At 46.0% G+C, this 14,896-nt stretch overlaps 1 protein-coding gene across 1 annotated transcript in view; it reads left to right on the top strand.

The window, feature by feature from the left end:
* Positions 1-1,406: 1,406 nt before the first annotated feature.
* The window catches only part of LOC135816619 (uncharacterized), a 30,084-nt gene continuing 16,594 nt past the window's right edge, over positions 1,407-14,896 (top strand). The window contains exons 1-8 of the mRNA XM_065329785.1: positions 1,407-1,703; positions 4,498-4,631; positions 6,909-6,980; positions 7,167-7,238; positions 7,996-8,067; positions 10,661-10,732; positions 13,830-13,901; positions 14,207-14,278. Of these exons, the coding sequence (XP_065185857.1) occupies positions 6,967-6,980; positions 7,167-7,238; positions 7,996-8,067; positions 10,661-10,732; positions 13,830-13,901; positions 14,207-14,278 (374 nt within the window). The 5' untranslated portion in view covers positions 1,407-1,703; positions 4,498-4,631; positions 6,909-6,966. The remainder of the gene's footprint in view (positions 1,704-4,497; positions 4,632-6,908; positions 6,981-7,166; positions 7,239-7,995; positions 8,068-10,660; positions 10,733-13,829; positions 13,902-14,206; positions 14,279-14,896) is intronic.

Below are 14,896 nucleotides of genomic sequence, written 5' to 3' on the forward strand. Positions count from 1 at the left end.
TGAGGGCATGCCTAAGACTGTGTGCTAGGTGAGCCAGAACCCCCTCCCCCTATACTACTTCGGATCCTCTAAAACAAACAGTAACGCGACAGCCTCAGGGCCCCGCCTTGTATGGTACTATGGTCGTCGAGCACTCTTCGGCAGTGGTCCAGTGGAGGACACTACTTGACTACGTTCTATACAAGTATACAAGTGTTCTTTTCTTTCCGCCTTTTCACACTCTGACCAAGGCCAAATGTTGCCTGTATGCTGCGTTTTTTCGGAGATCGAGAATGGTTGCCTTTTAGCCAACGCCTTCAAAAGTAATACCACGTGTATAAGTACTGGTAATCAGAGTACAGACGGCCACAATCTGAATAAGAAAGTAAGTTGAGGACAGAGAACATAGACAGTCTGAATCTCCGTGTATGCCTTTTCAATGATATTTTAAAATAATAATGATGACGAGCGCACTCTTTGCAGCATACCTGTAGGCCCGGGTGCTCGAATCAGAAACGATTTGACAGGTGTGCAATTTCTCATCTGTAAATCTCAACAATGTCAGAATATACTTTTGGAGAGGCGATGGAACAGGGAAGAGAGTCTGGCTTGACCCACCCAGCAGGAATTCAGAACCTGGGTGCGCTACAACACAAGCTACAGTACGCAGTAAAATTGTCGTATTTCCTTCGGATTTTTTATTTGAAAATTGGGTGCTCGAATCAGAAACAGCGAACTAGTCAGATCGTCTCCGATTCATGCACACGGGTCTGCCATCGTCTACGCTTGGTGTGGCAGTTGAGGGCAGGGAGTAGTAACTTACTACTTCATTTTTGAGAGCAAGATGGTCAGTGGAGCCGCAGATTCAGCAGGTCTTTGGCAGCACCGTACAGGAGACCCATATCCTCGAATCAAGGACCCAGCAAAAAGTGGGTCGCGAGTATTTCAAAAAGTGTTTACCGGGCAGCGCTGAAATTTGGCATACCGTTAGCAGGCCGTATGTTGATGGTATTTGTGAAAACTAAACGAATTCGGAACAAGTTTAGGTACAATTTCAGGGTGTTTCTGTTTTGGTACCCTGTGTCTCATTCGAGCACCCGGGTCTACGTCTTTCGCGGACCCTACTACTACTAGTAGATCTACTACTACTGTACTAGTACCGGTAAACGGTCATTCACAGAGTCTGACTCGAGTTGATCTACTGACCAGGGAGTGGTGAGACAGACTGTCCGACACACTACTGTCAATAGTGTAGTACAGCTGTACTAGTGGTGTGTCACTACCGTATCACTTGCTCATACCGGTACCGGTAAATTTTCTTGAATCCTGGATGCGACGTGCTGCGCGAGCAACGCCGGACGTAGTCTACGTCCGGACGAGCGTGAGCAGTTCCGTTACCAAGTGCTGTGCATGTGATACTAGGACGACTGGACGACGACGCGTTACGAGGTGAGTGACGGAACGCAACTTCCCGAATGCTGGATGTGTCGGAGGGTGCTGCAAGAGTGACATCGACAAGTACTAGTAATCGAATATTCGGCGATGGCCTCTCCTTCTATGTCGGCCTCCCGCCTAGCGTCCTCGCCTCAAACGGAAGTCACCACAGAGTGTCGGAAGCTGGCGCAAGATGGTTGCGGACGTTTGGAGTCGAAGGATCTAGGAGTGAATGCCCAAGTCAAGCCCCAGGGAGAGCACTTTGTCGACGGTATACCGGTAGTCGTTAGGTATGTGCTCATTTATTTATTCATCCTAGTACCCTAATGCCGTAACGGCAGCCTAAAACAAGGGCCGTGAGTATTTGTATTGTAACTACATGTATTGTTTCTACTATTACTCGGACATCCCCAACAGACCCTAGGCCCTAGGGGGTCCACTGAAGAGTGCGCTTTTGGAGTAAACGTTTGTAGGTCATGTGAACATTACGAAGGTTGTAGGTCGATTGGTGGGGCATGCATGGGCGGAAGCAAGGCGCTGCTAAACAACCTAGTATAGTAGTGAACAACAAAATTTGCAAAAGACTCAGCATGCAGTGGGCGAAAACAAACGCAAAGGACAAGCCGAAAAAATGATTTTGATATTAATTTGAACTTCGACAGGAAACTTTTCTTTCCGTAGTAGTAGTAGTAGTAGTATTCTTTTATTTTCCATCGGAAGCCTCAACAGTGATGAACACAACTCTTAAGAGGGCCGATAACAGGGTAGAGGGGTGTGGGGTGAGAAAAAAAAAAAAAATAATAAGAGATATTTAAACTAAACTAAACTGATACTTGGAACAATAAAGCAGCAGTAAGCAGTAAGCAGTAAACACAGGTATACAATACAAGCGATGCAGATCAATGAGGCCGTTTGCTGAAAAGAAGATCTAAATACTTCTGAAAAGACGCTGCGTCTTTAAGCATGGTCATAATGGGATAGTGCAAGAATTAAAGAGATGTTTTTAAAAACGAATTTAAACTAGGAACGCAGTAAACACAGTTATACAATACAGGCGGTGCAGATCAATGAGGGAGTTTGCTGAAAAGAAGATCAAAATACTTCTGAAAAGACGCTGCGTCTTTTAGCATGGTCTGAAGGTGCTTAGCAAATGTAGTGCGGTGCTGGGTGCGCCACTCCACAGGCAAAGAATTAAAGAACAGGGCAGCACGATTTGAAAAGGAATTGACACCGTCAGTCGTCCGGAATTTAGATATTGCAATAGCAGCATTAAAAGAGCTTCTTGTTGTCCTAGGGCCGGTTGAAACTTGAGGGAAAAGGTCCGTCAGATTTGGGAGAGGGAAAACGACATGATTAACATGGATAAATTTAGCAATGCTACGAATAAGGTAATGTTCAAACGGATCAATCGACAATCTAGCTAACAGCGGCATGACGTCCTCTTGTAGTTTCGAGCCACAAGCAGCGCGTACAGAACGACGATAAACGGACGAGAGTCGCTGTCGGTCCTTGGTGGATAGCTTCATTGCAAAGCAAGAGCAGCAGTATAATAAGTCAGGCAGGATAACCGAGAGGATAAACTGCCGTGTTGCCTTCAAACTTAGTTGCCGAAAACACCGTCGAAGAGCGCCAATTTTCGTGCAAGTCTTCCTAACGATAAAGTCTATGTGACCAGACCAAGAAACATCACTGTCTACAATGACTCCCAGGATTCTCGTGCTAGACACTTGAGTCAGAGGCTGTTGGTTAAAAACGATTGGAGTTGAGAGGGGTTGAGAAGACTTAGAAATCATCAAAGTTACAGTCTTTGTTGTATTAATGCGCAGCCCAAGCTCGTCTAGATCCACAGAAATTGCAGATAACGAATCAGTAACGGTAGCGACGGCCTCAGCTTGTGTACGTCTGCTGGCATACAACGTCATGTCGTCAGCGAACATCGGGAGCTTGCAAGAAAAGGCCTCTGCTGTCAATGGGAGCTTCCGTACATATATGTTAAATAGCACCGGACCCAGAATGGTGCCCTGTGGCACGCCACTAGTGATTGCCACCAACGGAGATGTTCCAGTGTGGGTAACCACCCGCTGTTGTCTGGCACAAAGGTATGATCGGAACCAGGCCAGGGCCACTCCCGAAATACCGACAGCTGCGAGAGCAAGAAGAAGCTGTTGATGCTTCACCATATCGAACGCTTTTTTCAAATCAATACAGACAACCGCCGTATGCAGTCCAGCGTCGCGCGAGACAAGCCAGTCGTTCGTAACCTTGGTGAGAAGCTGTCCGGTAGAACGGTGCTTCCGTACAAGTGTGGTGAAGAATACATGACATTTTGGGAGCCTTCCGCGCCCCAGATCACCATGATCACAGGTGCATTCCACTTGTAGTGTCAGTGAACCAGGGCCTGCCAGCTGCATAATATTATGCTGTTTTGGATGGGAAATGGCCGATGGTGTAGGCTGTTCAGCTGAATACTGGTAAGTTGCGTCCATCTTGCAGAAAGCTCATTCTGTCTGGTCGAGGGTGGGCGCCTTTTCAGAATGGAGTTGTCACCTGCATGTAGGAACAGGCTCAAATTTGAACTTTCTGTCTGGGGATTTTGACTTGAAAACATTGCCGGTGTGAGGCTATCAGGTATGTTATGTTCTGAGGCAAACGTTCATGACGGCCTACAATTACCAGAAGTGCCATTCCAGGCATGTGACTTTTCAAGCTACACGGCTCTAGCATGCTAGTCTTACGAAAAGCAACTTGGTCCCACCAATGTCGAGTGCTTACAGCATTAACACACCTCTATCTAAGGCGCTCCCCAACGACTAGCCCGCAAAGAATGGAAATATACCATCGCGAACAGAAGACACAAATATACATCAATCTAACAAAGGAATGGTTCAGTTTGATCGACTCTAGCCTCTGGACAAACTTTGACATGTCAGGTTCCATATGCTCAGTTAACATTCTATGCTATTGACTCCATTGGTTGACAACTTGATGCTTGCTGTTATATCGTTCCAAAAAGGCGGCGTCCCTCTACCCCAAAAGCTACATGTGAATTTATTGTTGTATTATTGCTTATACTTATTGTTCCAGTTTTGGACGTTTTCTACCACTTCAACATTGGTGCTGTGGAAGAAATCCTCTGAAGCAGCCGTGACTGCTAATCCGTGTAAGCCCTGCTCCTGCCTAGACAGAAATCTCTCGAGTTGTCCTAACGTCAAATATCTGTGAGTTATGCATCTAGATGTATATTTGTGACTTACCGTAAAGTCGCGAATAAAAGCCGGGTTTGCATACAAGCACATCGCAGATAGAAGCCTGAAAATCAAACGGGTCAAATGCATATAAGCCTGCCGCGCGTAGAAGCCTGGCTCCTATGCAAGCGCGGATCGGGTAGGTCAAGAGTGCATGCGCTATGTACGGTGCATAGTAAAACTGCCACCATACCAGTAGTCAGATCTAGATCTACGCGTGTCGCGCGCAGAAGCCTGGCTTCTATGTGCATACAAGCCTGGCAAAAATATGCAGTGGTGCATGTAAGCATGGTTTGCATACAAGCCTGGTTTGCATTAAAGCCTGATGCAGAAAGCGGCTTATGTGCTTATAAGCCCGGCTTTTATCTGCGACTTTACAGTATGCACTGGTTTCCCTGAGTCTTTTGGCAATGTTAAAGCAACTGCCATCTCATTCTCTTTTATCACACCTACTTCAAATAAACTGCAGTAGAAAACTATTCTGAAGTGCAAAAATCGATATGTTTTTGAAATGCAACATTCTGAAGCATGACGTAACAGCATGGGGAAATTCCACCTGACTGAGTGCACTGCATGCGAAATATCAAATTTTCGAACTGAGCCGGCGTAAGTTTCAGTTTGTCTCAGACCTCTATGTCCGCTGCGGCGGAATTGTACCTCGAAGGGACTTCAGATAACTCTAATGTGATAGCCAAGGTTCTCCTCGAAAAGTAGACCCATCAGCTACTACACTCAGTGAAGGAACGCCAAATATAGCTACGGAAAGAACCTTGACTACGGGTCAGAGTGCTCGACGCACGACATGCAAACCTCCAGTACAAACGATAATTTGGGGAAAGAAAAATATTTATTCCCGTAGCTATGCAGGAGACGTTACTTCAGTAACGTCTGGCGCTAGCCAGGGTCCACACAGCTTTAATTTGGTGTTTGTTTGTTTGTGTGTTTGTTTGTTTGCTTGTGTGTTTGTGTGTTTGTGTCACGCCTGGCGCTATCCCGTATCTGTCTCGTACCGTACCGTACCATCAAACACAGCTGGCCACATACAGCTGGCCGCAATATACAAATAGGGCTTTAAAACGCAAGATCATAACGTGAAGCAACTTGGAAGAATGAGTATGAATGCGAAGTGTATGGGGGAATGCATGTAGGGCGATAATGCGGGTTCGAATCCCATTTAATGCCTGAAAAAAGGGGAGAATTGAAAAATTTATAACATCCCTTTTCTTTTTTTGCCGTCATCAAGGCGGTAGATGGTATCGTATTACCCTCGACCGTACCTATCCCGTACCTGTCCCGTACCCGTCCCGTACCCGTCCCGTACCTATCCCGTACCGTACCATCAAAGACGGCTGGCTACAATGCATATTCAAATAGGGCTTTCAAATACAAGATCATAACGTGAAGCAACTAATACTTGGAAGAATTAGTATGTATGCGAAGTGTATCGGGGGATGCATGCAGGGCGATAGTGCGGTTCGAATCCCAGGTTTAATATGTCTAAAAACAAAAAGTAGAAACTTATAAGGATTTATAACATCCCTATGCTTTTTTTGTCTAGGTCATCAAGGCAAAAAAGCATAGCGTAGGGCCCTGAGCTTCCAAGCTCTCTCGTTCCCAAAGCTATGCAAAATACGTTACTTTAGTAGGGTCTGGCGCTAGCCAGGGTCCACACCGCTTTGCTTAGTTTATCTGTGTGTGTGGTAGGGCGTGCTATCCTGTACATGTCCCGTACCGTACCATCACAGAAAGCTAGCCACATAATCAAATAGGGCTTTCAACGGCCGGATCATAATGTGAAGCAATTTGGCAGAATGTGTATGTATGCGAAGTATGACATGGGAATTCATTCAGGGCGATAGTCCGGGTTTGGATCTCATGTTACGTGTTGAAAAAATAGAAATTGAAAAAAATTATAGGCTAGCACCATAGCGTAATATTTGTAATATAACTACTCGGTAGAGTGTACATAATTATACCTGTCTGGAAGTAAGAGCTTAAGTTACAATGTATCTACAGGTGTGTGTGTTTAAGACCTAAATTTTCTTTTTTTTTTAACTCACAAAAATTGGGAACGAGAGGGCTTGAAAGCCCAGGAGCCCTCGCCATGCTTTGTTTTTAGGGCATTATGTGTGTTGTTCAAACTGATAGAATGTCTTTGCAATACGATTATCGGGCACACGATTTTGTATTGCAAAGACGTTCTATCAGTTCTATCTTGTAACCACTCTCCATTCCGTTATGCTTATGCAGCTATTTACAAGATGGCAACATCCAATACCTGTCTAGTAATCTCTTCCACAATTCCACAATGCTAAGAGGAGTGTAAGTCCTCAAAGAAAATATTGTTTTGTCTTCTGCTCTGTCGTCGTCGTTGTTGTCTTCTTTGTCATTTTCATCCTCATCTTCTTTGTCATTTTTTGTCATTATTGTACTCATCCTTGTCTTGGTCCCTTTCAGAGAAGGAAAACACATTTTTTCTCCTATCCTTTACTTATTTGCCTCGTACAGGTCTCTGGGCAATAATTCTCTGGGGGAATTGCCCGCTGGTATTTTTGAGAAGGCTGTCAACTTGAAGGATATGTAAGTGGTTCCTAACTATTAAATTTTTTTTTAAACATTTCCCCCGGTCGACTAGAAGATAGTTATCGTCGTATGAATGGATATAATAACATTCACATTCATTATCCGGCACAAGCATAGCAGCCAGAGTCGAGTTCCAGAACGTTTCCTTGTCGCAATTCTCATTGTAATCTCGTAACTGAAGGTGATTGAAAAAATAACTATAGGATTTTGAAACTATGATACACTCGGAGTAAAAAGAGAAAGAAAGCATGAACAAAATTTGAGAAGTTTGTAACAAAGGTTATGTTCGATATTCACATCATACTTTCCTCTCACATTCTTACTGATGATATTAGATGTCACAAGTCATGTCTTCTAGTAAATAACAACATGGCGTTAGGTAGAGAGTCTCCTGTTTGTGCATACGTGTTTCACGTTGGGCATTTTTGTGATGTGACCACGCTTCCTCTTTCACACCTCAGTGCGGGCACATGCGTCTTGGATACATCCGCAAAACTTGCCCCTGTGCCCTTGTACTGTCTACGTGCCAACTCTGCTCCGTGCATTCTTCACAGTTCTCCTTTTGTCTTCATCGAGTGTATTGCATTTGTAACTGCCCAGAACTGAGCGGCCACTGTATTTCTAACTGTAGTGCAATCGTTGTTGTGTAGTATTGAAGTGGCAAGTATGTCCAGGCCTTCATCCTTGTGGTGCTGTTGAGATTATGAACACCGCACTATGTATGCTGTGTTCCATTTTTTTCACGTGCACACAGAAGCCTGCAATACAATTCCCTTACACAGCTGCACAGCGGCACGTTTGAGAAGAACATCAAGTTAGCTAGACTGTAAGTGATCTGTTTTTTTTGCATAGCTGCTGCACTGGCTAGATGCTGCGTTATAGATCACGTGCATGTGTTATGTGCGATGTCATCACTAGATCATCCTAGTTACTGTTGCTATGCGGACTTCCCATTGTATCCACTGTGTGTGCATGTGCGGTGTGCTTTTTTTCTTTCCGGTCTGCCTTGGCTGCTTATTCCGCACGTCGCTGCTCCCTGGATTTATTCTTACCTCCATTTTCCTTCAATATACTGTATTTCTGAACTCTCCCAGTGAATCGTGTCGGTCTGTAAATAGAAGAGCTGTGCATGAGGGTATACAGTGAAACCTGTCTAAGACGACCGCCGCTCAAGGGACCTTCAAAATGTGGTCTCTGTTACCAGATCATCGGGTCTCCTTATCCAGGGTCATTTGACTGGAAATAGCATCCCTTGATCCTGGTTTCAGTGGTCTTCTGGGACAGGTGGTCGCCTTATCCGAGTGGTCGCCTTGACAGGTTTAACTGTAGTCAGTGTGCAGGCCGAATAAGAATAAGAGCATACTGAATGACAGTGTGGAATAAGAATGAGAGCATACTGAATGACAGTGTGGAATAAGAATGAGAGCATACTGAATGACAGTGTGGAATAAGAATGAGAGCATACTGAATGGCAGTGTGGAATAAGAATAAGAGCATACTGAATGGCAGTGTGGAATAAGAATGAGAGCATACTGAATGGCAGTGTGGAATAAGAATGAGAGCATACTGAATGGCAGTGTGGAATAAGAATGAGAGCATACTGAATGGCAGTGTGGAATAAGAATGAGAGCATACTGAATGGCAGTGTGGAATAAGAATAAGAGCATACTGAATGCCAGTGTGGAATAAGAATGAGAGCATACTGAATGGCAGTGTGGAATAAGAATGAGAGCATACTGAATGGCAGTGTGGAATAAGAATGAGAGCATACTGAATGGCAGTGTGGAATAAGAATGAGAGCATACTGAATGGCAGTGTGGAATAAGAATGAGAGCATACTGAATGCCAGTGGTGGTGCATGTGCTTACTACACCAACGTACTGAAAGAGGTGCATCAGGAGAGGTGCATCAGGAGAGGTGCATCAGGAGAGGTGCATCAGGAGAGGTGCATCAGGAGAGGTGCATCAGGAGAGGTGCATCAGGAGAGGTGCATCAGGAGAGGTGCATCAGGAGAGGTGCATCAGGAGAGGTGCATCAGGAGAGGTGCATCAGGAGAGGTGCATCAGGAGAGGTGCATCAGGAGAGGTGCATCAGGAGAGGTGCATCAGGAGAGGTGCATCAGGAGAGGTGCATCAGGAGAGGTGCATCAGGAGAGGTGCATCAGGAGAGGTGCATCAGGAGAGGTGCATCAGGAGAGGTGCATCAGGAGAGGTGCATCAGGAGAGGTGCATCAGGAGAGGTGCATCAGGAGAGGTGCATCAGGAGAGGTGCATCAGGAGAGGTGCATCAGGAGAGGTGCATCAGGAGAGGTGCATCAGGAGAGGTGCATCAGGAGAGGTGCATCAGGAGAGGTGCATCAGGAGAGGGGCATCAGGAGAGGGGCATCAGGAGAGGTGCATCAGGAGAGGTGCATCAGGAGAGGTGCATCAGGAGAGGTGCATCAGGAGAGGTGCATCAGGAGAGGTGCATCAGGAGAGGTGCATCAGGAGAGGTGCATCAGGAGAGGGGCATCAGGAGAAGGGCATCAGGAGAGGTGCATCAGGAGAGGTGCATCAGGAGAGGTGCATCAGGAGAGGTGCATCAGGAGAGGTGCATCAGGAGAGGTGCATCAGGAGAGGTGCATCAGGAGAGGTGCATCAGGAGAGGGGCATCAGGAGAGGTGCATCAGGAGAGGGGCATCAGGGGCGTGTTGATACTCCCTGGAATGTGAGCGGGCAATGATCATGATAATAATGGTTTGTGTTGCATAACCAAGTACATGGTGTGAATACCGTAAAATCCCGCCAGAGCGCCCCTACCTCTTCGACGCTTCAGGTGGGGAGGGGCGGATGGGCGAGTCCTACTTGCCGCATTCAGTGCTACATGAAAAAGTACTCACCCTACGAAAACTGTTCATGCATCTCGTACACCGACCAAAGGTCAAGAGCCACGAGTCGTACAGACCCGTCAAAACTCAGGGTTTGTGCGATCCCTGGTCAAGAGGGTGGGCACTGTTGCGTACATTTCCAACGGGGTCGAGCACACGTCTGCAGTACAGTACGGCATCACAGACTGCGACAGAGATACGAGAAATAACGTCCCTGACAAGAAGTCAGGGAGGGGCGGATAGGAGAGATGGGGCGCTCTGGCGGGATTTTACGGTAATAGTGAAAGAATAAAAATATTTAAAAAAAATGGATGCATGTGTGTTAAAAGAGGGTGACCCTTTTCATCACTTGCTGGTGCGGCTGGCAATATGCATTTCATTTCGTTTAGATGAAATCATGAAAAACCCTACACACACCATCCTCAAATCAAGTGGTCTCTTCGCTGCAAATTACAATATCTCAATCAATTTTTGTGCCAGGAGCCATCATCAGGATTAGATGAATTCATGCCATGTATTTAACTCATGTGTCACGTATTTCATCTTTGCGCAGGAGACTTTCACGCAATTGTCTAAAGAGTCTACCTCCTCATCTATTTGACAATCTTCCATCACTGGAAAAAGTGTAAGTCTCTAGTGATCAAGATGCAATGAGCATTGGTATGGAGCTTGGCATACCGTGGAAGTGATAGCTCGAGTGCGCATTGCTGGAACGTAGCGTCCTATGCTAGAAAAGGTCCCGCGGCACGGTTCCATGCCGATACTATACCGCGGAGATTACAATAGTATAGATGTTGCAAAGGTGACAACGGGACCACGGGCGATGGGCAGGCAGTGTATTGAGTGACTTGGGGGGGGGGGGGTCTGCCACGTAGTGTTATTATAGTGTCCGCTTCACTGACTCATGTCACGGGTACCAGTAGACTTGTGCATCAACCTCTCAACACTCCGATTTGTGTGTATGTATCGGAGAGAAAGTGACACGTACAAGTACACGCAGTACATGTACAACCTCCTCACAGTTACTGTCTGCTGATTGGTTTTCGCACACGTTTCTAGCTCGGCATGCTATGTTCCCGCAATGCACACCTGTATTATCATCTCTATTAGAGCAGGCATCATCTTCAGCACTGCAGTTTATGACTGCATGTCACACTTCACGGTTCACTGCACAGTCCACTGTTTCAACCTACATCAAAACTATCCACTCAGCTCATATTCCAGGCACGGTTCACTGCACAGTCCACTGTTTGACCCTACATCAAAACTATCCGCTCAGCTCATATTATTGCATTGCCTACTACCTCCACTGATGAGCCCTTTTGTGCACGCGCACATGTTGTCCAGGCGTCAGGGGCCCAGCCTCCCTGCCCATCCGACCCGCCACACACAACAACGAAACTGAACTAAGAGTTCTACATAATTTCTTGACAAGACGGAGACGGACAGACAAAAAGACCGGACACGACGAGGTAAACTGAAAACTGAAGAAAAAGACTAACATTTATGGCAGCATACGAGCATGCGCGCAACAAAACACAACGTATGACAATGACGTAACCGTTACTTGGATCATGTACAAACTATACATGCAACCAAAACCAGTCAAAGCAGAACGCAAAACAAACCAAAATAAACGAAAGGACCACAACAAAAAAGAGCCATGAAAAGTCTTTCTACCGATACACAACAAGCCCTGTTGGAGCGAAACAGCTGTCTGAAGGGTCAGTGAGATCACTATGTCAATGGGATTGTCCTTGATATTGTGGTGATGTGCAAGTAGATTGGGCTGTCTGAGAGCACATCATAGAGTGGTGAGCCGTGACTGTGTCTGAGAGCACATCATAGAGTGGTAAGCCGTGACTGTGTCTGAGAGCACATCATAGAGTGGTAAGCCGTGACTGTGTCTGAGAGCACATCATAGAGTGGTAAGCCGTGACTGTGTCTGAGAGCACATCATAGAGTGGTAAGCCGTGACTGTGTCTGAGAGCACATCATAGAGTGGTAAGCCGTGACTGTGTCTGAGAGCACATCATAGAGTGGTAAGCCGTGACTGTGTCTGAGAGCACATCATAGAGTGGTAAGCCGTGACTGTGTCTGAGAGCACATCATAGAGTGGTAAGCCGTGACTGTGTCTGAGAGCACATCATAGAGTGGTAAGCCGTGACTGTGTCGGAGAGCACATCATAGAGTGGTAAGCCGTGACTGTGTCTGAGAGCACATCATAGAGTGGTAAGCCGTGACTGTGTCTGAGAGCACATCATAGAGTGGTAAGCCGTGACTGTGTCTGAGAGCACATCATAGAGTGGTAAGCCGTGACTGTGTCTGAGAGCACATCATAGAGTGGTAAGCCGTGACTGTGTCTGAGAGCACATCATAGAGTGGTAAGCCGTGACTGTGTCTGAGAGCACATCATAGAGTGGTAAGCCGTGACTGTGTCTGAGAGCACATCATAGAGTGGTAAGCCGTGACTGTGTCTGAGAGCACATCATAGAGTGGTAAGCCGTGACTGTGTCTGAGAGCACATCATAGAGTGGTAAGCCGTGACTGTGTCTGAGAGCACATCATAGAGTGGTAAGCCGTGACTGTGTCTGAGAGCACATCATAGAGTGGTAAGCCGTGACTGTGTCTGAGAGCACATCATAGAGTGGTAAGCCGTGACTGTGTCTGAGAGCACATCATAGAGTGGTAAGCCGTGACTGTGTCTGAGAGCACATCATAGAGTGGTAAGCCGTGACTGTGTCGGAGAGCACATCATAGAGTGGTAAGCCGTGACTGTGTCTGAGAGCACATCATAGAGTGGTAAGCCGTGACTGTGTCTGAGAGCACATCATAGAGTGGTAAGCCGTGACTGTGTCTGAGAGCACATCATAGAGTGGTAAGCCGTGACTGTGTCTGAGAGCACATCATAGAGTGGTAAGCCGTGACTGTGTCTGAGAGCACATCATAGAGTGGTAAGCCGTGACTGTGTCTGAGAGCACATCATAGAGTGGTAAGCCGTGACTGTGTCTGAGAGCACATCATAGAGTGGTAAGCCGTGACTGTGTCTGAGAGCACATCATAGAGTGGTAAGCCGTGACTGTGTCTGAGAGCACATCATAGAGTGGTAAGCCGTGACTGTGTCTGAGAGCACATCATAGAGTGGTAAGCCGTGACTGTGTCTGAGAGCACATCATAGAGTGGTAAGCCGTGACTGTGTCTGAGAGCACATCATAGAGTGGTAAGCCGTGACTGTGTCTGAGAGCACATCATAGAGTGGTAAGCCGTGACTGTGTCTGAGAGCACATCATAGAGTGGTAAGCCGTGACTGTGTCTGAGAGCACATCATAGAGTGGTAAGCCGTGACTGTGTCTGAGAGCACATCATAGAGTGGTAAGCCGTGACTGTGTCTGGCTACTGTAAGTCTACAAATATTCGGCCCATTCAAATTTCGGCCCTCCAGGGCTCAAACACATTTCGGCTGCAACAAATTTCGTCCTGTTTCGTGCTGCTGCTGCCTGTATACACTGTCACACTGAATCTTGCAAAACAAAATTTCGGCTGCAGCAAATATGATCAGGCCGAAAATAGCCGAAAATATATATGCGCCGAATATTTCGGTTGACTAACCGTACTAGAAAGTAGGTTTTGACTGAAGAATAAAAAGATAAACTGATGGCTTTTTCCTGCACTCAGTGTCACAAACCCGTTACTTTGGTATCTTTTGGCTTCTGTCCACACAGGTCCCTGGCTAGTAATTATCTCACTGAACTACCGGCTGAAATTTTCAAGAAAAATACCAAGTTGGAAGAACTGTAAGTGTGAAAGAAGTATTCAAATTGGGGATCGTAACCGGTGTGTGAGCTTTCTGTGTGACTGGCTTTCGGGTTCATGCTGCTTTACACATACACAAGTGCAAAGCATAATGACATTTACTGATTTCACTCGATAAAGATGTTTTGTAAAAGAATGTATTTGTAAAAGTGTTAATTAAGCACGAATTCATGCAGAAATTGCACTTTTAATACTTGTAAGCCACATTCTTGTGCACCTATAACTCGATCAAATTCCAAAATGGTTGCCTTTTTATAACACCCTTTACATATTTCATTCTCCCCAGGCGGCTGAATCGAAACCAGTTGATAAGCTTGCCTTCTCACCTGTTTGACAACCTTGGATCGCTGATATATATGTAAGTTGATTGAACCAATAGCCGCCAACTCAATGCACTTATCTAGACTTTGAGTTTGTCCAGAAACTGGACATCTTTGAATGCGCAATCTCCCTCAAATTTGTCGCACTCGGACACGACTGGGCATTGTTGCTTCGCTGGCAGCTGAATGTCGTCATGACTTTGATCACAATGGTACGTTTGTATTCATAGCCAGCAATCGCATGTCATCACGTACATTGAAAATCAACATAATTTTGCGAATCGACCTTTTTTCAGGATCACTTTTCAACGAGGACGAAGCAAAGTCGGCCGAACGAAGCCTAGAGGAAGAAAATCACCCTCTCCACTTCACCATCACAATACTGACATAGATACGAGATGAAACAACTAAAAAATCCACAAGAAAACTGTACGGCCATCATCGCGCTGACTTTGGTCTGACTTTGGTCTGAGAATTTCTATCACGATCAAAAATGTACGAGGAGCACTCAAAAATAAGCCACAGACGTACCTTTATCGCTCTCTACTCCTTTTTCAAGGCACAAAAGTCGACTCTCCACTTTCAAACCAGGAACCAGACATACCAGTGGTCCTTTTCAGCTGCTCCACGAGCGCAGGAAATGTTTACCAAGGGGC

This window comes from Sycon ciliatum, chromosome 5 (assembly GCF_964019385.1).
Source record: "Sycon ciliatum chromosome 5, ocSycCili1.1, whole genome shotgun sequence".
Classification (NCBI taxonomy): domain Eukaryota; kingdom Metazoa; phylum Porifera; class Calcarea; order Leucosolenida; family Sycettidae; genus Sycon; species Sycon ciliatum.